This window comes from Carassius carassius, chromosome 25, assembly GCF_963082965.1.
Source record: "Carassius carassius chromosome 25, fCarCar2.1, whole genome shotgun sequence".
Lineage (NCBI taxonomy): Eukaryota > Metazoa > Chordata > Actinopteri > Cypriniformes > Cyprinidae > Carassius > Carassius carassius.
Window position 1 is genome coordinate 31,269,614 of NC_081779.1, and position 25,361 is coordinate 31,294,974.

Sequence of the window (25,361 nt, forward strand, 5' to 3'; positions counted from 1 at the left end):
TAAACTACTGGTTTCGTCTGGTCAGAGGAGAACTGGCCCCCCAACTGAGCCTGGTTTCTCCCAAGGTTTTTTCTCCATTCTGTCACCGATGGAGTTTCGGTTCCTTGCCGCTGTCGCCTCTGGCTTGCTTAGTTGGGGACACTTCATCTACAGCGATATCGTTGACTTGATTGCAAATAAATGCACAGACACTATTTAACTGAACAGAGATGACATAACTGAATTCAATGATGAACTGCCTTTAACTATAATTTTTTCATTATTGACAATGTTTTTCCTAATGAATGTTGTTCAGTTGCTTTGACGCAATGTATTTTGTTTAAAGCGCTATATAAATAAAGGTGACTTTGACTTTCATGAAACCGAAACAATCATTCGCAGCCGCAGCAGCGAAACACCGGTCGGCCCCCCCTAGGAGGAACAAAAATCCCTGTCCCATCAGAGGAGTCAGAGTTTCATCATATTTGGACGATCTGCTCATCTGTGCCCCGTCTTCGCATCAAGCAGAGAGTGATATACACACACTAGTGACGCATCTGGAGGCAATACGGGAGTTGTCTATATCCCATATAGTGAGATTCTGAATGAATATTAGATAAAGAACGTTAGTTTACTGACGTAACCCCCGGTTCTCTGATAACATGAAGTGAGGTATCTCACAAACATTTCCCTCCTTGCCTGTCCTGCACGGAGAAAAGATATACAGAGAATGACAGGTAGCTGCGGTTTATAAACAGGGAGGCGGGACTCCCTGATCGCTGCAGTGGTGGCAGACGTGGTGTTATTGGTGCATTCCGCGATTGGCCACGCCCTGAGGTGTTCCCATAGTGAGATACTGAACAAATGTTATCAGAGAACCGGGGTTACGTCAGTAACCTAATGATTTGTTTGTGTATGTTTTTTAAGTTTTATTGTATGTTTTAACCATGATTTCCATTCACATCCATAATAAGACTACAATGGTTAAAAATCTCTGTTTGTGTTCTACTGAAGAAACAAAGTCACCTTCATCTTGGATGCCCTGGGGATAAGCAGATAAACATCAAAATTGCATTTTTGGGTGAACTATGCCTTTAAACTCATCTGGTGTTTCATTCAGATATGTTTAATTTATAGTTTCACAAAATTAAAGTTAACAAAATCATTGTGCTTTTGCTTCAGATTTCTAAATTATACAGTGTAATTTAGATTTTAAAACTTCTCATGCTGCATGTATGCTGCATCTTTGTTTGGATGATGATTCAAATTCAGTGATTGCCTCTAAAGCCTTAGTTCGTTCATATTAAGAGATTTCTTTTATTTGTGTAACTTGTTTGATTTGGGGTTTGTTTTCAAATTTAGTTTTGTTATATTTTAATTTCACAAAGAAACGTGCAGCAATAGCCTATCATCACAACAGCTTTTCATTTACTGTATAATGTCTTCAATCTCATTTTGTAAAAAAAAAAAAATGGTGAGAAAATCAAATCGTGAAATCAAAATTGTGAATCTATTTGAATTGTGAGTTGAGTGACTCATTACATCCGTAATTAACAGCGCCTGTCTTCCAATCAGTGTTCTTTTAGAATCAATGAGATGCTACTATAGCTTTTGTGAATATTCACTTCACAACTTCTGTTATGAGTAAATACATTCAAATATAGATACCATAGAGATATAAATACAAGTAATAAATAATAAGACATTCCAAAAGTTCCTAAACCATGCAGTTTTTCTTCTGAATTATAGTTTGTGGAATTTTGAGCTTGAAAAACACTCTCCGTTTGTTATTTATTACTACTGTAGAACTCAGGATACACTCACCTCCAGTATGGAGTCACAGGCTGAGATCTGGTTGTGTAAAGAGGCTATATTCTGACTCTCTTTGATATCTACACCAGCGCTACTGTTAAGGGTCTCTACAAACATCCATGTCAAACAGAGAAGGAAAAAAACATTCTATGCAGAATCATAACAGCGATAGGAAGGTGAACCTCATGAAGTAGTGAAGTAAAGATTTGTTTCTTTGGATGAGCGAACATGTTTTGGTGTGATTCTGTGATAAATGCACTGAAGTATGGATACAGTCCTTGATTGATGCTTGTTCGATGCGCTGCAGCTCCGTCTCCACCTGTTTGGAGTACTGCCTCAGATCCACACCCTGATCCACACAAACACATGAGACACGCACACACATACACAAACACACACATCAGCAGATCAGCTTCATCTCACCGTCTTGAGTGCCTCCTTCACCAGATCATCCTCCAGATTCGCTTGAATGTGAACTGAAAACAGTCAAATAACAAGGATCTTACTAGTGCATTCTGGAAAGAAGCTCCCTGCACTTCCCTTAGCCAATGAAAAACACAAACTCACTGTCCACCTCGTCCAGAATGAACTCATCTGTGGTGATGTCCAGATCCCCCAGATTCAGTGCAGGAGCCACATCAAAGTCAGACTTCTGCCGAAACATGACACATTCTTTATCAAAGCTATCTATAAATATCCACCTTTCCTATTATTTGTGTGTGTGTGTGTTGTGTGATAATATATGTACAATTTGGCCATGAATAAGTTTTTTCATCTTAAATTATCTACATGCCTATATAACTTGTTCACTGTTTATTGTTTTGGCAACATTGTGCTGTTCCACAGTCATGCCAATAAAGCTCATTTGAACTGAACTGACACACATGCTGACTCACTCACTCACTCACTCACTCACTCGCTCACTCACACACACGCTCACTCACTCACACACACGCTCACTCACACACACACACACACGCTCACTCACACACACACACACGCTCACTCACACACACACACACGCTCACTCACACACACACACGCTCGCTCACACACACACACGCTCGCTCACTCGCTCACTCACTCACTCACTCACTCGTTCACTCGCTCACTCACTCACTCACTCGCTCACTCGCTCACTCACTCACTCGCTCACTCACACACACACACGCTCACTCACACACACACACGCTCACTCACACACACACACGCTCACTCACTCGCTCACTCACTCGCTCACTCACTCACTCACTCACTCGCTCGCTCACTCACTCGCTCACTCACTCTCTCACTCTCTCACTCACTCTCTCACTCACTCTCGCTCGCTCACTCACTCGCTTACTCACACGCTCACTCACCCACTCACACGCTCACACACACGCTCACTCGCTCGCTCACTCACTCACTCACTCACACACACTCTCACACACACACTCTCACACACTAGCTCACTCACACACTCACTTCTCGCTCACTCACACACACACTCTCACTCACACTTACTCTCGCTCACTCACACACACGCACACTCTCGCTCACTCACACACACTCTCACACTCTAGCTCACTCACAGACACACACACACTCTCGCTTACTCACTCAAACACACTCTCGCTCACTCACACACACTCTCACACTCTAGCTCACTCACTCACTCACTCACACACTCTCGCTCACTCACACACTCACTCACACACTCACTCAAACTCACACTCTCGCTCACTCACACACACTCCCGCACACTCACACACACTCACGCTCACACACACTCCCGCTCACTCACACTCTTGCTCACTCACACACTCCCGCTCACTCACTCACTCACTCACACTCTTGCTCATTCACACACTCACTCACTCACACACTCTCGCTCACTCACACACTCCCGCACACTCACACACACTCACGCTCACACACACTCCCGCTCACTCACTCACTCACTCACACACTCCCGCTCACTCACTCACTCACTCACTCACACACTCTTGCTCATTCACACACTCACTCACTCACACACTCTCGCTCACTCACACATACTCTCGCTCACTCACACACACTCCCGCACACTCACACACACTCACGCTCACACACACTCCCGCTCACTCACTCACTCACACACACACACGCTCACTCACACACACACACACGCTCACTCACACACACACACGCTCACTCACACACACACACGCTCACTCACTCACTCACTCACTCGCTCACTCACTCGCTCACTCACTCACTCACTCGCTCACTCACTCGCTCACTCACTCACTCTCGCTCGCTCGCTCGCTCACTCACTCTCGCTCGCTCACCCACTCACTCACTCACACAAACGCTCACTCGCTCGCTCGCTCACTCACTCACACACACTCTCACACACTAGCTCACTCACACACTCACTCACACACACACACTCTCACTCACACTTACTCTCGCTCACTCACACACACACACACTCTCGCTCACTCACTCAAACACACTCTTGCTCACTCACACACACTCTCACACTCTAGCTCACTCACAGACACACACACACTCTCGCTCACTCACACACACTCTCACACTCTAGCTCACTCACTCACTCACTCACTCACACACTCTCGCTCACTCACACACTCACTCAAACTCACACTCTCGCTCACTCACACACACTCCCGCACACTCACACACACTCACGCTCACACACACTCCCGCTCACTCACTCACTCACACACTCTCGCTCACTCACACACTCTCGCTCACTCACACACACTCCCGCACACTCACACACACTCACACACACTCCCGCTCACTCACTCACTCACACACTCTTGCTCACTCACACACTCCCGCTCACTCACTCACTCACTCACACACTCTTGCTCATTCACACACTCACTCACTCACACACTCTCGCTCACTCACACATACTCTCGCTCACTCACACATACTCTCGCTCACTCACACATACTCTCACTCACTCACTGACTCACTCTTGCTCACTCACGCTCACGGCGCTGATCCACTTGTCCGACACGACTGTCGCGTGGTGTCGCGACGCCTCCCCACATTTGTACGTTGATGGGCGTTCCTCTGTTTGCCGCTATGGGCGTGGTTTTGACCAAGCGGGAAATGTTGCTTATTTAAAGCATTTGTTCGAGGAAGTGATGTGTTTTGTGGATTTCAGTCATGAATCGAATAAGAGAATGATCATTGTAGCTGCTCTGCTCTACCTCCGGAGGAAGAAGCCACGTCGTCGGCACTGGGTTCACCCTATCCGGAGTGAAGTTGTCCGGCGCGAGTGTGGGGAGTACCACCGCCTTGTGTTGGAGCTCCGGCTTGACGACGATATGTTCAGGGAACATTTCAGGCTGTCCCTATATGACAATAAAGTCGGATCATATAAATTAGGGAATCCTGCGACAGGCACAATCAGTTTTTCCTCCATTTTGTACTCTGGAACTAAAGTTTCCGCGCATTTTTGAAGTAGGATGTGACCTGCGAAGAGACTTCCCTCCGTCTCCATATGCTCTACTTCTATTGGATAGACGCGCCGCGTTTGACGGACTTCATTTGCATAAAGATGGGCATCGGCCAGCTTTTTGACGCGCAGCACTTTTTCAAATGAAGCGCCGCCTTCCCGGAATGCTTTGCGGGTGCGACAAAGTCGCGTGACGTCACCCATAGGAATATAGTGGAGCGCGGCGCGACAGAAGTGTCGCACGGACAAGTGGATCAGCGCAGTCACTCACACACTCACGCTCACTCACACACTCTCGCTCACTCACACATACTCTCACACTCACTGACTCACTCTCGCTCACTCTCACTCACTCACACACACTCTCGCTCACTCACTGACTCAGTCACGCTCACTCACACTCACTCACTCACCAACCCACTCACACACTCTCGCTCACACACATTCTCACTCACACACTCTCGCTCACTCACACACATTCTCACTCACACACTCTCTCGCTCACTCACTCACCCACCCACTCACACACACGCTCACTCGCTCGCTCACTCACTCACTCACACACACTCTCACACTCTCACACACTAGCTCACTCACACACTCACACACACACACACACTCTCACTCAAACTTACTCTCGCTCACTCACACACACACACTCTCGCTCACTCACTCAAACACACTCTCGCTCACTCACACACACTCTCGCACTCACTCACACACTCTCGCTCACTCACACTCACTCACTCACACACACTAGCTCACTTACACATACTCTCTCTCACTCACACACTCACTCACAAACTCACACTCTCGCTCGCTCACACACACTCCCGCTCACACACTCTCGCTCACTCACACACATTCTCACTCACACATTCTCTCGCTCACTCACTCACCCACCCACTCACACACACGCTCACTCGCTCACTCACTCGCTCGCTCACTCACTCACTCACACACACTCTCACACTCTCACACACACACTCTAACACACTAGCTCACTCACACACTCACTTCTCGCTCACTCACACACACACACACACACTCTCACTCACACTTACTCTCGCTCACTCACACACACACACTCGCGCTCACTCACTCAAACACACTCTCGCTCACTCACTCACTCACACACTCTCGCTCACTCACACTCACTCACTCACACTCTCGCTCACTCACACTCACTCACACACTCTCGCTCGCTCACTCACACACTCTCGCTCACTCACTCACACACTCTCGCTCACTCACTCACACACACGCACTCACTCACGCACTCACTCACACACACACTCTAGCTCACTCACTCACACTCTCTCACACACTCTCACTCACTCAGTCACATACACTCTCACTCTCTCACTCACTCTATCACCACACTCTCTCACACACACTCTCGCTCACTTACTCACACACTCACTCACACACACTCTCGCTCACTCACACACTCACTCACACTCTCGCTCATTCACACACTCTCGCTCACTCACACACACTCTCGCTCACTCACTGACTCAGTCTCGCTCACTCACACTCACTCACTCACCAACCCACTCACACACTCTCGCTCACACACATTCTCACTCACACACTCTCGCTCACTCACACACATTCTCACTCACACACTCTCTCGCTCACTCACTCACCCACCCACTCACTCACACACTTACACAGTCTCGCTCACTCACACACAATCTCATTCACTCACTAACACACTCTTGCTCACTCACACACAATCTCACTCACTAACACACACTCTCGCTCACTCACACACTCACACACACTCTCACTCACTCACTCTAGGGATATGCCGGTATCAAATTTTCCTGTTGCGATTAATTGCTCATGCTTTTATCATGGTAAACTGTATAATCACGGTATTGAAATTTAGTTAAAAAAGTGCTCATAATACAGTATAACAGGTTAAAAAACTGTTTTTCTTATAACAAAAATAACTGAACATTTTAATACAATAAAGCAATATAGAAAAATATATAAAGTTGAAAGTTTTGCACCGATTAAAGTGCAAAAGAACTATAATGACCCATAGGTATCACTTTACAATAAGATCTCTTTAGTTCACCTTTAACGTTCACAATGAACAATAGCTACATTTGCAACATAATTTATTAATCTTTGTTAAAAAATTTAAGTTTTAGTTCATGTTAGCTCATTAAGTAATACAGTTGCAACTTTTAGATTTTATCAATGTGTTATTGGAATACCTAAGATGAATGAATGTTCAGAAGAATTTTTCCATTGGCAGTTTATGCAAACTAATGAATTAACTAATGTTAAAAATGAAGCCCTAATGTAAAATGTAAATTAACAATAAAAAAAATCTAAACACTTTCAAACAACTTCTATGTCATGTTGTAGTCCAGATTAAAGTAGCATATTAAGACATAATACTTAAGTGTTTGGCACTATGATGAACATCATAGCAAATACACACATCTGATTGGCTATTTAAAATTATTAAATATGTTTGAGAAAGTAGGGCAGCTGGTTTATTTGTGATGTTTCAAGGGTAAGGTCGGCATTTTCTGCAGTTTAGCGTCATCTCCTGTCAGAGAGTGAATGTGCTTTCATTCAGCGCTTCTCTCACGTTCCTCCATGTGCTTCTCATGCATGCTTGTTTACATAAGAGCGGCACATGAGTTTTTCAAGCAGCATACAGCGGTGTTGTTCATTTTGACCAGTTGATGGGAATATTATTCTTAAAATGCATTCAAAATTCTGAATAATTTGTAATATATAATCATTCATGGCATTTAGAAGTGCCCACGATAACTATATTGTGCATATTCATTACCGTGATATATCGCATTACCGAATACCGGCACAAGTCTAAGGCCCAATCCCAATTCTACCCCTTAGCCCTTCCCCTTTCCCCTACCCCTCTGTTTCGCGCGTTCACGTGAAGGGGTAGGGGTGTCTCGATTCTCTTTTGGTTCGAGGGGTAGGGGTAAGGTGAAGGACCAGATAGCCCTTCCAACGAAGATTTTTCGGGACCACACTTCAAACGAAGGGGTAGTAATTAGAAATCGCTAAACCATTTTCTCAAATATTACCTATAGGGCTTGGGCTCCGCGTTGCATTCTGGGACTTTGCGGCCATGTTGATGGCCTCGCGAATGTAAACATACAGCAAGTCGAACGAGAAGAAGCAGAGTTGGGAGAAAGAAAAAAGATGTTAAAATGTGGGATTTACAGTAATACGCTAAATAGGGATGCCACGGACCAGTATGTGGACAAAGTTGGCACTATTAATGGTTTGGATCATTATGAAATTTCCAACAAAGAGTGGAGCACCGACGACGACTTGCTGCCTCACTTTTGCATTACAGATATTTTCGGCTACCTTGTTTGTTTTGTGAGCGCCTACACTTCAGAACAGTTCCGAAGCTACAAGTCATTGGAGTCTCATGTGTGGTGAATGGGTTTAGGAGCTGCAGATCATAAAACTGGCAAACAGTACAGTAATCCGGACAAAGGTGAGCTGTGGTCCACCTAGCTGCTAGTTTAGTAACCGTTAGTGCTAACAACCCTCCCATTTTTTCCGGGGTTCTCACGTATTAGAGTTCTTTTGCAGCTGTCTTCCCGTTTTAGTATTTTCCTGTAAAATATCTCGTTAGCCCTTCCATTGGACTTGTGAGTCTCTGTACTGTTGTCCTGGTGCTACCCCCTTGCCCTTCCAGCGAAAAATCGTTCTGCTTACTTGAAAGCAACCTTAGCGTGGTGTTGGGCTTTTTAAGATAGCTTGGTTGTTGTGAGAGCACGATTTCACGCCAATCTGTAAGCAGTCATGTCAGACCTTCACAACTCGCTTAACGTTAGTTAATGCAGCTGTCTTGTAGTACGAATTTTTTTATATCAGCAGAGGGATAGCAACAGAAAGATGAATGTTTACATTTTCCCGTATTTTGGATGAGTAACCCGGGATATTTCCCTTATGTTCAATGTTGACGTAAGCTATATAAATGAATATTCAGATGTTATGGTCTCCGTGGTCGAGCCTCCAAGCAGGAAAGCGGTGGAAAGTTAATCCATTCTTATTTTATTTTCCTCATGGCGATAATGTGTTGCGCTATTACACCCCACAATACAGCAACGGTTTACCATGGTTGAAATATATTTGTAATTAATCAAGTTAAGACACACGGCTGAAAGGGAGTACGTCTAAACACTGTGCAGTAGTCTGAGTAGCAGTAAAGGAGGCCATCAACATGGCGGCCACACCAAGTAATGACGTCACGCCCGAGAGAGAGAGAGAGAGAGAAATGGAAGTTGCGTGTTTTTTTGTATGTGCGTTTACCTTTTTAGAGTGAGTTTACTTAAAAACAGCGATTGTGTCCTCTCGGTGCTGGAAAATATAATGTAGCGATTCAGTATTTAAACTGTATTTAATAAAAGTCGTGGGGCAGCGTTGACAAGTTTATTTTCTCCTGGATGTGTGAGCTGCTGCCAAATTTCTGATATGTATGTGTGTGTGTGTGTGTGTGTCAGTAGGCAGCTCATTAATCCAGAACGATAATTAAAGGCTCTAATGCACACCAGTAGAGCTGAAACAACTAATCGATTTAATCGATTAAAATCGATTATTAAAATAGTTGTCAACTAATTTAGTCATCGATTAGTTGCTAAATAACTTTTATTTGCCTTAAGTGGCTCATTTCATGCATATTTTAAATTTGCGGTGACCAAAGTGTGGCAGTAATGAGCCACCGCAGGTTTTACTCAGCCAGTACAGCAGGAGAAGTAGCGTATAGCCAATAGCTAGCCTCGTTTTATGTCACGTGATTCCCGAACAGCGTCTCTGCAGCATTCAGCGAGATGGTGGAGGCAGACGGCAGTGTAGTAAGCTCGAGAAAGAAAAAGAAAAAAGCGGAAGAACTAATCGAACGAAGTCATCCAAAGTGTGGGAGTACTTTACTTTGAGCCTTCAAAAAAAAGAGTAACCAGTAAACTCTGCACTACTGAACTGACTTTTATATGTTCAGATTCTCCAGTACAATGTTTTTTGCAAATGTTTAGTCGTAAAAGCTGATAACATTGCTTTTTAACAGTTAACATTTAAAGCTTTACAAACATGTTCTGTGATCAGTTTGTCGTTTACCAGTTGACAGAATGAGAGAGGTAAATGTTTAAATGTATTTGAAATGCACTTTTTTTTCTAAGTATTCACTGCCCTTTTTTTACACAGCAAGTTTTTTTGTGTGTCCGATTTTTTTTTCATATTCTTTCAATACTTTTTTCTGATGGATTTTACTTTAAAATGTTAGTTCCATTCAGGTTTCATGCCACTGTCACTTTATTCGAATGATTGTTTACAATTTTACAGCATAAGCTATGAAGCTGTTTCCCAGGTATAAGTTGTGTGTTTGCAGGAAAAAAATAAAATAAAATGCAATGTACTGCAATTTTATTCTGTTTTATTCTTATTCTTAGTGAAAATATGTTCTGAAAGATTCCTTAATAAGCTTTGTTCGGGATGTTAAACTACTTTAGGAGCCCTAAGGACTGCCATGGTGAAAACATTATTTGAAATCTCCTTGTGAAATTTGCTAGAATACGTATGGGTCAGTGTTCTGATTGCAGAAGAGTTCGACAAAGGATTACTAGCACATAATAAAACAAAACTCCAGGTATATTTTTGATGAGGATATGACAATGCAAAATGGTTAAAAAGTCTGTTGAATGATAAAGACCCTTTATTAATAAGTTACTTGGGGAAAAAATGGGCAAAACTAAAATATAAGTACATAAACCGATTAATCGTAAAAATAATCGACAGATTAATCGATTATAAAAATAATCGTTAGTTGCAGCCCTACACACCAGTATACAAGTGTATTGTAAGAGCTAGACGGCGAATGATGGCGTGTGACGTCATGGTAGTGGTGTCCCAATCCTTAGGGGAATATTTTCTCCCCTACCCCTTGACACTCTGTTTCAGTGGAAGGGGTATAAAATAGAATTGGGATTGGGCCTAACTCACTCACTCACTCACACTCTCTCACACACACTCTTGCTCACTCACTCGCTCAAATACTCTCGCTCACTCACACACACACACTCTCGCTCACTCACACACACTCTCGCTGACTCACACACACTCTCGCTCACTCACTCTAGCTGACTCACACTCTCTCGCTCACTCACACTCTCGCTCACTCACACACACTCTCGCTGACTCACACACACTCTCGCTCACTCACACTCTCACACACACACACACACTCGCCCTCACTCTCACACACTCTTTCACTAACTCACTCACTCACACACTCTCGCTGACTCACACACTCGCCCTCACTCACACACACTCTCACTCACTCACTCTAGCTGACTCACACTCTCTCGTTCACACACACACTCTCTCTCTCTCACTTTCACACTCGCACTCTCGCTCGTTCACTCTCTCACTCACTCACAAACACTCTAGCTCACTCACACACTCACTCACACACACTCTCGCTCACTCAAACACACTCTCGCTCACTCACACACACTCTCGCTCACTCACACTCTCACTCACTCACTCACTCACTCACTCACTCACACACACACACTCTCGCTCACTCACACACTCGCCCTCACTCACAGACTCTCACTCACTCAATCTCACACTCACTCACTCTCTCTCACACACACACACACACACTCGCCCTCACTCACACAAACTCTCGCTCACTCACTCATTCACTCACTCACTCACACACTCACCCACTCACTCACACACACTCTCGCTCACTCACACTCTCGCTCACTCACACTCTCGCTCACTCACACTCTCGCTCACTCACACTCTCTTGCTCACTCAATCTCTCTCACACACACACACACACACTCACACTCTCGCTCACTCACTCACTCTTTCTCTCTCACACACACACACACACACATTATCCCGAGAGCAAAGCCAAACAGACGCTCTACTGTCACTACTGTCATCACATGAACCGAGAGGACCAGCCCTTGTAACATTTGGAAAAAAGGCAACTGTAAACACTCTCACTCACTCACACACTCTCGCTGACTCACACACTCACGCTCACTCAATCTCACACTCACTCACTCACACACTCACTCTCTCTCTTACACACACTCTCGCTCGCTCGCTCTCGCTCACTCACTCACACACACTCTCACACACACTCTCGCTCACTCACACTTACTCACACACACTCTTGCTCACTCTCTCTCACACACACTCACTCTCTCTCTCTCACACACACTCTCGCTCGCTCACTCTCACTCACTCACTCACACTCTCACACACACTCTCGCTCACTCACTCACACTCACTCACACTCACTCACACTCACTCTCGCTCACTCTCGCTCACTCTCGCTCACTCTCGCTCACTCTCGCTCACACACACTCTCCCTCACTCACTCACACACACTCTCCCTCACTCACTCACTCACACACACTCTCCCTCACTCACTCACACACTCTCGCTCACTCACACTCTCGCCCTCACTCAATCTCACACTCACACACTCAATCTCTCTCACACACTCAATCTCTCTCACACACTCACTCACTCACACACACTCTCGCTCACTCACTCACTCAAACACACTCTCGCTCACTCACACTCAAACACACTCTCGCTCACTCACACTCTCGCTCACAACCACACACTCTCGCTCACTCACTCTCGCTCACTCACACACTCAATCTCTCTCACACACTCACTCACACACACTCTCGCTCACTCACACTCTCGCCCTCACTCACACACTCTCGCTCACTCACTCACACTCACTCACACACTCAATCTCTCTCACACACTCAATCTCTCTCACACACTCACTCACACACACTCTCGCTCACTCACACTCTCGCCCTCACTCAAACACTCTCGCCCTCACTCACTCACACTCTCGCTCACTCACACTCTCGCCCTCACTCACACACTCTCGCTCACTCACTCACTCACTCACACACTCAATCTCTCTCACACACTCACTCACACTCTCGCCCTCACTCACACACTCTCGCCCTCACTCACACACACTCTCGCTCACTCACACTCTCGCTCACTCACACTCTCGCCCTCACTCACACACTCAATCTCTCTCACACACTCACTCACACACACTCTCGCTCACTCACACTCTCGCCCTCACTCACTCACACTCTCGCTCACTCACACTCTCGCCCTCACTCACTCTCACTCACTCACTCACACACTCACTCACACACACTCTCGCCCTCACTCACACACTCAATCTCTCTCACACACTCACTCACACACACTCTCGCTCACTCACACTCTCGCCCTCACTCACTCACACTCTCGCTCACTCACTCTCACTCACTCACTCACACTCTCGCTCACTCACTCACACTCTCGCTCACTCACTCACACTCTCGCCCTCACTCACACACTCTCGCTCACTCTCACTCACTCACTCACTCACTCACTCACACACTCAATCTCTCTCACACACTCACTCACACTCTCGCCCTCACCCACTCACTCTCGCCCTCACTCACTCACACTCTCGCCCTCACTCACACACTCTCGCTCACTCACTCTCACTCACTCACTCACTCACACACTCAATCTCTCTCACACACTCACTCACACTCTCGCTCACTCACACTCTCGCCCTCACTCACACACTCTCGCCCTCACTCACTCACACTCTCGCCCTCACTCACACACTCTCGCCCTCACTCACACACTCTCGCCCTCACTCACACACACTCTCGCTCACTCACACACACTGTCACTCACACTCTCTCGCTCACTCACACTCTCGCTCACTCACACTCTCGCCCTCACTCACACACTCTCGCTCACTCACTCAATCTCTCTCACACACTCACTCACTCACACTCTCGCTCACTCACACTCTCTCACTCACACACTCAATCTCTCTCACACACTCACTCACACACACTCTCGCCCTCACTCACACACTCAATCTCTCTCACACACTCACTCACACACACTCTCGCTCACTCACACTCTCGCCCTCACTCACTCACACTCTCGCTCACTCACACTCTCGCCCTCACTCACTCACACTCTCGCTCACTCACACTCTCGCCCTCACTCACACACTCTCGCTCACTCTCACTCACTCACTCACTCACTCAATCTCTCTCACACACTCACTCACACTCTCGCCCTCACTCACACACTCTCGCCCTCACTCACTCACACTCTCGCCCTCACTCACACACTCTCGCCCTCACTCACACACACTCTCGCCCTCACTCACTCACACTCTCGCCCTCACTCACACACTCTCGTCCTCAATCTCTCTCACACACTCACTCACACTCTCGCTCACTCACACTCTCGCCATCACTCACACACTCTCGCCCTCACTCACACACACTCTCGCTCACTCACACACACTCTCGCTCACTCACACACACTCTCACTCACACTCTCGCTCACTCACACTCTCGCCCTCACTCACACACTCTCGCTCACTCACTCACACACTCAATCTCTCTCACACACTCACTCACCCACACTCTCGCTCACTCACACTCTCGCCCTCACTCACACACTCTCGCCCTCACTCACTCACTCAATCTCTCTCACACACTCACTCACACACACTCTCGCCCTCACTCACTCACACTCTCGCTCACTCACACTCTCGCCCTCACTCACTCACACTCTCGCCCTCACTCACTCACACTCTCGCTCACTCACTCACTCTCACTCACTCACTCACTCACTCACACACTCAATCTCTCTCACACACTCACTCACACTCTCGCCCTCACTCACACACTCTCGCCCTCACTCACTCACACTCTCGCTCACTCACACTCTCGCCCTCACTCACACACTCTCGCCCTCACTCACACACACTCGCTCACTCACACACACTCTCACTCACACTCTCGCTCACTCACACTCTCGCCCTCACTCACACACTCTCGCTCACTCACACTCTCGCTCACTCACTCACACACTCAATCTCTCTCACACACTCGCTCACTCACACTCTCGCCACTCACACTCTCGCCCTCACTCACACACTCTCACTCACTCAAACACTCAATCTCTCTCACACACTCGCTCACTCACACTCTCGCCACTCACACTCTCGCCCTCACTCACACACTCTCGCCCTCACTCACTCACACTCTCGCCCTCACTCACACACTCTCGCCCTCACTCACACACTCTCGCCCTCACTCACACACTCTCTCACTCACACTCTCGCCCTCACTCACACTCTCGCCCTCACTCACACACTCTCGCTCACTCACTCACACACTCAATCTCTCTCACACACTCACTCACACTCTCGCCCTCACTCACACACTCTCGCCCTCACTCACACACTCTCGCCCTCACTCACACACTCTCGCCCTCACTCACTCACACACTCAATCTCTCTCACACACTCACTCACACTCTCGCTCACTCACACTCTCGCCCTCACTCACACACTCTCGCCCTCACTCACTCACACTCTCGCCCTCACTCACACACTCTCGCCCTCACTCACACACACTCTCGCTCACTCACACACACTCTCGCTCACTCACACACACTCTCACTCACTCACTCTCTCGCTCACTCACACTCTCGCTCACTCACACTCTCGCCCTCACTCACACACTCTCGCTCACTCACTCACACACTCAATCTCTCTCACACACTCACTCACACACACTCTCGCTCACTCACACTCTCGCCCTTACTCACACACTCTCGCTCACTCACACACTCAATCTCTCTCACACACTCACTCACACTCTCGCCCTCACTCACACACTCTCGCTCACTCACACACTCTCGCTCACTCACTCACTCTCACACACTCACTCACACTCTCGCCCTCACTCACACACTCTCGCTCACTCACTCACACACTCAATCTCTCTCACACACTCACTCACACTCTCGCCCTCACTCATTCACACTCTCGCCCTCACTCACACACTCTCGCCCTCACTCACACTCTCGCCCTCACTCACACACTCTCGCCCTCACTCACACACTCTCGCCCTCACTCACTCACACACTCAATCTCTCTCACACACTCACTCACACTCTCGCTCACTCACACACTCTCGCCCTCACTCACTCACACTCTCGCCCTCACTCACTCACACTCTCGCCCTCACTCACACACTCTCGCCCTCACTCACACACACTCTCGCTCACCCACACACACTCTCACTCACTCACACACACTCTCACTCACACTCTCTCGCTCACTCACACTCTCGCTCACTCACACTCTCTTGCTCACTCACACTCTCTCACACACACACACACACACACACTCACACTCTCGCTCACTCACTCACTCTTTCTCTCTCACACACACACACTCACACACATTATCCCGAGAGCAAAGCCAAACAGACGCTCTACTGTCACTACTGTCATCACATGAACCGAGAGGACCAGCCCTTGTAACATTTGGAAAGAAGGCAACTGTAAAAATTATGTAAATATTGTAAAAAAATAAAATAAAATCAACCATACGACAACGATAAAGAACAACATGACTGTTAAACTGTTAGTACGTTAAATTATTAATTAAACCTTTAAAGGTTGAAGGGCCTGCCTGCAAACTTGAAATGAATAATTTAATAAAAAAAAAAACGATTTACATATAACTGCACTCTTCTTGACAGAGAAACTACATTAATACATGACAAATAATGCACAAATATCACCCCAATCTCAGAGAAAAGCTGCAGCAAATTAAGTCACAAAAATAATAACAATAAAAATAAATAAATAATAAATACATTAGCAGATTTGTCTTTTCACACATACCAGCATCTTCTTTAACAAAGTGTGCAGCGTCGCGGCTTCAATTTATTCTCATTTAAACCTTTAATATCCCCGTCTTTATTAGATGTTACATATTATTATATAACAAGATACTGCTTCTAATATACAGATCAGATATGTATCTTTGAAATCCTGATGAGACTAAACTGAGATCTGCTGATGTTTCAACAAATATCTAAATATCATTAGTCATAAAGTTCGTTAAATTTTGATGGCGTGATTAAAACAACTATTGGCACTAGCCATTCATTATTAGTCATTTTTGCATGTGAGTATATGGTAGTATATAAACTTGCATAGACAACCGAGAATACAGCGGTAAAATGTGACAATGGTGAATAATAACAGAGACCTGCACTATTCGCTATATTGTGTCAATGTTTGAGACGTCAGTGTGCTGTCACGTGATCTTTCTAATATGACAACCAAACACGATGTATCTGAACATGTCGAGCGATATAACGAGCTGCACAGGCCGAGATGAGTCGCACTGATGTTCGCTGCGACGCAGCGGTCAAATCCTCCTCACCTCGTCCCGTAGATACTCCGCAGAGTCCGCGCCGGTCAGCAGCGTCTCCGCCATGGCGTCTGCAGTTCACAAAGACTACAATTCCGTTCAGTATCACAGTCCCGCGAACTTCCGGTCGGCGAGAAACAGACGCGTGTCACACTGAACAATCATAAGAAATATACTTAAGAAAAAGTAAAAACTTTGGAATATATACTAAAGTGTATTAAACAACAATAACTGAGCTTTATATTTTTAAACATAATCCCTTAAATATATCTTTTTAGTTCGCATCGGCCCGCCGGACATTTGCATCGTGCCGGAACAAGTTCCCGTCGAGCTCGCGCGTCCAGTGGTGAAATTATCGCGAGATCGTGATCACTTCCTCTTTGCGCGGAACCAGCGAACAAGATGGTAAGGCACGAAATTATGTCCTGAAGATTGTTGTTGAAATCTTGCAACATCGTAATTATTCGCTAGTGTATAATATCACTAGTTTAACATCTTATTATTTAATACATATAGGATGTATTTAAGTGAAAATGACTGGTTTTTGATAAAGAGTAAAAGTTTAATGAGTGACAGAAATCCCGCGCTCGGTCAGCGTACAAAACCGTTCATTAGTATTAGCAAGGGTTCATATTGTCAGATGTTTGCGTCGGGTTGTGTCTAGTGTCGGTTGGTTTACAGATGTGTAACCCGCGGGCTTTATTACAACAAAGTAATACAATAATACAGTATAATTATACAGTGTATTACAGCACTGTTCAGATGGACTGAACGCGCGTTTGTGTTTTCGCAGTCGCTCGTAATTCCAGAGAAGTTCCAGCACATTCTGCGTGTCCTGAACACCAACATCGACGGAAGACGCAAGATCGCGTTCGCCATCACCGCCATCAAGGTGAGCTTTCCGCACAAACACTGTTACCGACTTAAGTTCTGCCCTGAATGAGAGTGTGTGTTGATCTGTTGCCCATCTCTGCTGTGTGTGAGGGGTGTGTGTTGATCTCTGTTGTGTTCTGCAGTGTGTGTGTTGAAGTCGTGGCCTAATGGTTAGAGAGTCGGACTCCCAATCGAAAGGTTGTGAGTTCGAGTCCCGGGCCGGCAGGAATTGTAGGTGGGGGGAGTGCATGTACAGTTCTCTCTCCACCCTCAATACCACGACTTGGGTGCCCTTGAGCAAGGCATCGAACCCCCAACTGCTCCCCGGGCGCCGCAGCATAAATGATGCCCACTGCTCCGGGTGTGTGCTCACAGTGTGTGTGTGTGTTCACTGCTCTGTGTGTGTGCATTTCGGATGGGTTAAATGCAGAGCACAAATTCTGAGTATGGGTCACCATACTTGGCTGAATGTCACTTCACTTCACTTGATCTGTTGCCCATCTCTGCTGTGTGTGAGGTGTGTGTGTTGATCTCTGTTGTGTTCTGCAGTGTGTGTGTTGATCTGTTGCCCATCTGCTGTGTGTGAGGTGTGTGTGTTGATCTCTGTTGTGTTCTGCAGGGGGTGGGGAGGAGATATGCTCATGTGGTGCTGAGGAAAGCAGACATTGACCTGACCAAGCGTGCCGGAGAACTCACTGACGATGAGGTGCGTTTCAGTTTCAGCAGAACACATCATTAAACACCCAAGCGTTCACTTTCCTTTAGACATCAGTCACAGAACTGAAACTGAATCATGGTCAAACATGTTCTGAGGTCTCCAGAGACCGTGCTGTGAGGTGGACAGGTGTTGACAGGTGTGTTGTTGATGGACAGGTGGAGAGGGTGGTGACCATTATGCAGAATCCTCGCCAGTACAAGATCCCTGACTGGTTCCTGAACAGACAGAAGGACATCAAAGACGGCAAATACAGTCAGGTACAGTCTGAGCCGTGATGAAGGCTGTTCTCCAGCTGGGATCGCTCACGGTGGAGCAGTAGTTTCTGGGACATTAGGAGAGGAGTGATCAGGGCTGGAGCGTGGTGAGGACAGATGGCAGGCTCTGAGTGTTGATGTGTTTCTCCGCAGGTCCTCGCTAACGGTCTGGACAACAAACTGAGAGAAGATCTGGAGCGTCTGAAGAAGATCCGAGCTCACCGCGGCCTGCGTCACTTCTGGGGGTGAGTGTCAGCGCTCAGACACGTGGATCATGGGATCAGGGCCCAATCAGAGGCCTTTTAGTTCATTATTGACTCGCTGCTGAAAGTGCCTGATTTTTTTTTATTTAAAATGAAGCGATGTAACTCAATACTTTTTAGTGATGATAGAGAGCGAGGGCTTTGTGTGTTTTCGATGCTCTGTAATCCATTCAGAATTTGTCTGAGACTTGAGTTTAGTGCCCACGGCAGGTTTGAGGGACGACGTGCACAGATTCAGTCTCTGGGGGCTTCAGTGGAGCTTGTCCTGATCTCTGGTTCAGTCTCCCCTCAGATGTGTTCGGTCCTCAGGTGATGTGATGATCTCACTGCTGTCTCTCTCCTCTCTTCTTCTCTAGTCTGCGTGTGCGCGGTCAGCACACCAAGACCACCGGACGCCGCGGCAGAACTGTGGGAGTGTCCAAGAAGAAATAAACCTTCAATAAAGTCAACTGTTTAGCCAATCTGTGTCCTGCTCTCCTTCTTGACTGTACAAAACTAGTTAGGAAAGAAACGAAAATAACCATTTAGCCCACTACATAGTTTTTCCCTTGAGTGCAGGATCATTTCAGTTCTGTGGGAGCTCGTTTCCACTTTGCTCGTGACTTCCCAATCTCAAAAACATTTTTTCTCACATAAGTGTTTTTTGTTATCATGGTTGTAATTAGGACTTGTTCTCAGAATAGTGAGGGGGAAAAGTTGCAATTCCCTTGTTTTTATTTTGTGGGGGAAACAAGCTTTTATTCAATTCAGATTCATATCATGTGGTCACCTTTAAAAAAAGAAAGGGAAGTCATGAAGGTGTGTTACTCCATCTTCTGACTATAGCCCGGAGTACGATACAACCTTAATATTAGGGCTGTTAGTAGATTAAAATAAACAATTGATCTCATTATTTTAATCATATTATTGCAGTCACTTCCATTTAAAACACCGTATTAAATCAGTTTATTATACACCGCTATCCAAAACTCATCTTGTCAACCAAAGAGGCAGGAGAAAAGGGAAGGGATGGTGAAATCAAGTGTTTAAATCATTGACTGAATTAATGAAATTATAAACGAACAAGAACAGAAGATGACACGGGAGTTTCTGGATTTAGGGCCTGTCCCAAACCCCACAGGTGTTGTCCAGAAACACAACCGTCTGTTTACCTGAAGCTGGAGACCTCTGAACTGATGGGACACATTTACAAAAACACTAATAGGCTTTGAAATGTCAGACAGACAACACCGTTTAATAATGAGAACGAGCAGTTGTAATTGAACATGAGGAGTGATGGGATGCACTCGTCTCTGTGGTATTAACGAGTCTTGTGTAGTGCAGGAACATGAACAGACCCTTGTTTTCCACAGATGTACAGTTCATGCTTTTACTGCTGCAGCTACTGTAGAAACAGGAGGAATAAGAGGATGAAGACCGCTCAGACGTCTCTGAGCACAGCAGCGTGACTCAGAGAACTGTCCCGCTGATGGAGATGGTGGACCACTTCTCTCCCTCCGGAGCAAGATGCAGGGCCAGGTCCTTCGACAGGAGGTCCATGGTGATGTATCTGTGAGCAGGAGATCACACTGCCATCCATGAAGCTTCATCATCATCATCAGTGTTAAATCATCTACTGACATGTTCTAGAAGAAGAGCTCATCCGGGCCTGAAAGTGGAAGTCTGGGGATCCACATCACAATGAATCCTGCCATGCCCTCACTGAAGAATCATGGGTTTATGACTTTATCAGACCAAGATAAGAATAGTTAAGGAATAAATCCACTAGAAAACAATACCTCAGTAAGGTCTTGTGTTAGCAACACCTCAAAGCTTTAAAAGTGTCTCAAGTTAAGATATGTTTACTGGAGAATAAAAGACGTCTTGTTTTATAAGAAATTAATCAAAGTGTTATGATTAAATCAAGAACAAAAATCTGCAATTGAAAGGAATTCATGAATAAAGTCGTTATTTTTGTTTTCTTCGCTTACAAAAAGTATTCTCATTGCTTCTTAATGTTACGGTTGAACCACTGATGGCTCCCGGTTTTCATCCAAAATATCTTAAATTGTGTTCCGAAGACGAACAAAGATTTTACGACTTGGGGGTAAAGTGATCAATGACAAAATGTTAATTTTTGGGGTGGAGTATCCCTTTACGGTTATCTATAAGGCTCCAAAACAGTGACAATATTCGCATTTAGAAGATATAAGCATTCAAAACAGTTTGTCACTTTCCTAACGGCTCAACATTTTTTTTTACGCCACATTGTTCTTCATCTTCTCATCTTATCTTCTGACCAATCAAATGCTCTCTAGAATCTGAACCGCCCGCCTCCTTCACTATAAACAGACACTGAAGCACCAGCTGAGATCAGTCACTTGTTCACAGTGTAGTATTTTCTGTACAGTGAATGGCTTGTAGTGCACATGTAGATGAAAGTGGACGATTTAGACAGTGTAAATATGCTTTTGATAGGTGCAAATGAGGTCTGGTTTCATATTGTTTCATACGAACTGCTGCAGCACACAAAGTCTGATCTGGACTTTGGCTCCAGTCCAGAGAAAAGATTGCACGGAGCAGATCATATGTGCGAGTCGGCATATATAAAAAAAACTTTTACAACTACACAGCCTCAGCATGATTAGGACCACTATTTTGTTTTACTAAAAGTTTCATATTGAATCTAGAGGGTAATCTATTAGACTGTGGCTGTCAAATGCAGTTGAGCTCTGGCCCGAGCAGATATAAACAAAATGCTATTGGCTATTTTAAAAAGGGGGCCAAATATGTCCCGCAATCTCTACCTGTTTCATTTGAAATTATGTCACCACACAGAAAAATGTCACATGATCAACGAATGACTTGAAAACCCCAAGACTCTAAATACAGAGCCTATAGAATGTTGCGCATGTGCAACTGAACAAATCACTCCTCAAAATTAGTTGTTCTTCCCGAGTCACATTAAAGATTCAAGTCAAGTCTGCTTTATTGTCAATTCTTCCACATGTACAGTACATACATACAGAGAATTTAAAATGCGCTACACTCAGACCCATGGTGCATACAGATAACACTAACAGTAGAGCCTAAAAATCTAGATCAAATATAAAATATAAAATACAACTACACAATAAGGGCATGGCAAAAAAAGAGAAAGAAAATAAAGTTAAATAAAGCAGCGCAAGGCACATGGCAGATAGAGTGCAAACCCGTGAAGTGAACAAACAGTGCAGATAAAAATATTTTAGTGCAAAAAAAGCTTATTTAAGAAGTAGAGACATTGATTTCTTGGCCAGTGCTGCTGTGTTGTCAGTCCAGGAAGGAACTTGGTGCTGCTCACTCTCTCCACAGTCGCACCGTTGATGGTCAGAGGAACGTGCTGAGTGTGTGCTCTCCTGAAGTCTACAACAATCTCCTTCGTCTTCTCCACGTTCAGAGAGAGATTGTTGTCACTGCACCACCCGGCCAGGCGGCTCACCTCACTCCTGTAGTTTGTCTCATCTTTGTTGCTAATGAGACCCACCACAGTCGTGTCATCCGCAAACTTAATGAATAGGTTGGAGTTGTGTGACAGTGTGTAGTCGTGGGTCAGCAGAGTGAAGAGGAGGGGGCTCAGCACACATCCTTGGGGGACCCCAGTGTTCAGTGTGATGGTGCTGGATGTGTTGCTGCCGACCCGTACTGCCTGAGGTCTTCCAGTCAGAAAGTCTAACAGCCAGTTGCACAGCGAAGTGTTGAGCCCCAGCTGAATCAGTTTGTGAATGAGCTGTTGAGGGATGATTGTGTTGAATGCTGAACTGAAGTCTATGAACAGCATTCTGACATATGAGTCCTTTTTGTCCAGATGTGTGAGTGCTGAGTGGAGGGTAGTGGAGATGGCATCATCGGTCGACCGGTTGGACCGATATGCAAACTGGAAGGGGTCCAGGGAGGGGGTGAGGGCAGACTTGATGTGGTGCATGACTAGCCGTTCAAAGCACTTCATGAGGAAGGGGGTAAGTGCAACTGGACAGTAGTCATTGAAGCAGGATGGAGACGGCTTCTTCAGGGCTGGAATGATGGTGGTAGCTTTGAAGTATGTGGGGACAACAGCCTGACTAAGTAAGATGTTGAAAATGTCTGTGAAGACATCAGTAAGTTCCCACTGCAAAATTCTCTCAGTACACGCCCAGGAATGTTGTCAGGACCCGGAGCTTTGCGTGCATTGATCCTGCTGAAGGATCTCCTCATGCTGTCTGGGGTCAGCGTCATCACCTGGTCGCCGGGACCAGCAAAGAAGGTGTTCAGCTCGTTCAGCAGAGAGATGTTGCTGTCAAAGGTCCGCGGTGTCCTGTCACTACCGCAGAGTCACTTCCTGCCTGATGCCCCCTGATGGATGCATTTCTGCAGCTCTGACTGATTTTAAACTGTAATTTTGGCAGCCCCTGGAATTAACACTTTGTTAAATTCATGTGCAGATTCAGTCGAGTAATAACGTTCACCCTCTTTAACTTTATGCAGTTGAACTGAATTAGCTATTTGTTAAAATAACCACAATATTAATAGTAACATTGAAATACGAGCACTTGGTTTATCTGTCCCTCAGATGTCTGTTAAAGTTGCATGTGTTACTACAAACATAATTTGTTTTCTTTCAGAATTGTCATTGGCTGGTGGAAAGAACAACATGTTACTTTAAAGTTTTTCTTACAAATGTAGATGAGGTAAAGGTGCAAATAATATCAGGGGAAGAAAAAATATTAACAAATTTAAGGCTCGACTCGAAAAAGAGAGCTGATTTTTCCCCCTGAGTATCTCCATGATTGCAAATGTGATATAGATTTTTCAATAAACAAAAATGTTAAATTGTGTTTACACAATATTGTCTGTTCGCTTTCGATTCGGTCACTCAACATTTCTATTGGCATAACCCTTTCCTCAAAATACTACTGAAGCCTTATTGAACCACGTCAGTGAAACTGGCCAATGGCGTTCAAGTGCGTGAAATATGAGGGACTCCCACTCTATATAAAACATTGCTTGTACGTCATCCATTCAGAATATTTTCCTTCAGCCAACCTTCTACAAGAAGCAAGAAGCCTATCATCAAGATTACTCACAGTGATCTACACGCTGCAGCAGACATGCCTTCTTTCCCCTATTGTGTTCCAGTGAGCTTCAGACAAGGATGACCTCTCACGATTGCCTCTCATGCGTGGAGCCAATCGAACTCTCTGATGGCCATGAATCATGTGACTTTTGCTTGGGTCACACCCATGCAGAGGCAAGGCTAGGGGATTGCACTGCCTCCACTGTGGAGATAGGAGCCTTCAGACTCTCAAGCTCTGTGTTGCCATTGTCCAAGGCAATGAACTCTAATTTTCTTTCCTCCTCTCACTCCACTCTCCTCCATTACGCACACTTGTGTGGCATTAAACTCCCTGCCCCCCAACGGTGAGTTATCCATCACGCTGTGCACAGTTGCACTATCACAGTTCACAGAAGCGTGGCAGACGTGGCAAAGGATATCAGAGGGGGTTATGAAATCAAAAAAGAAATGGCTACATGCTTCAGTTCATCCGCAGACCACCCGTTTTCAACAGTGTGTTAATGTCCACTGTATAGTAGCAGAATACCTCAGTTCTGTATGAGGAAATACACAATCATCTTGCAAAACACACTGTAGAGACAGTGTCCCTTGCAGATTGTGAAAGCTGCTTCT

The 25,361-nt window shown here is 45.7% G+C and overlaps 2 protein-coding genes across 2 annotated transcripts in view; one reads left to right on the top strand and one right to left on the bottom strand.

Moving 5' to 3' along the window:
* Window positions 1-17,714, bottom strand: part of vps52 (VPS52 subunit of GARP complex) — a 53,379-nt gene extending 35,665 nt beyond the window's left edge. The window contains exons 1-5 of the mRNA XM_059510122.1: window positions 17,583-17,714; window positions 2,359-2,443; window positions 2,215-2,267; window positions 2,065-2,140; window positions 1,804-1,871 (exon numbers count right to left, since the gene is read on the bottom strand). Coding sequence (XP_059366105.1) covers window positions 1,804-1,871; window positions 2,065-2,140; window positions 2,215-2,267; window positions 2,359-2,443; window positions 17,583-17,636 — 336 coding nt within the window. The 5' untranslated portion in view covers window positions 17,637-17,714. The remainder of the gene's footprint in view (window positions 1-1,803; window positions 1,872-2,064; window positions 2,141-2,214; window positions 2,268-2,358; window positions 2,444-17,582) is intronic.
* Window positions 17,715-17,915: 201 nt separating this feature from the next.
* LOC132104563 (small ribosomal subunit protein uS13-like) lies at window positions 17,916-20,139 on the top strand. Its single transcript, XM_059510123.1, has 6 exons — window positions 17,916-17,975; window positions 18,364-18,462; window positions 19,063-19,149; window positions 19,317-19,418; window positions 19,569-19,660; window positions 20,035-20,139. The coding sequence occupies exons 1-6, from the start codon at window positions 17,973-17,975 to the stop codon at window positions 20,108-20,110; spliced, it is 459 nt and encodes a 152-aa protein (XP_059366106.1). The 5' UTR covers window positions 17,916-17,972; the 3' UTR covers window positions 20,111-20,139.
* Window positions 20,140-25,361: the final 5,222 nt, after the last annotated feature.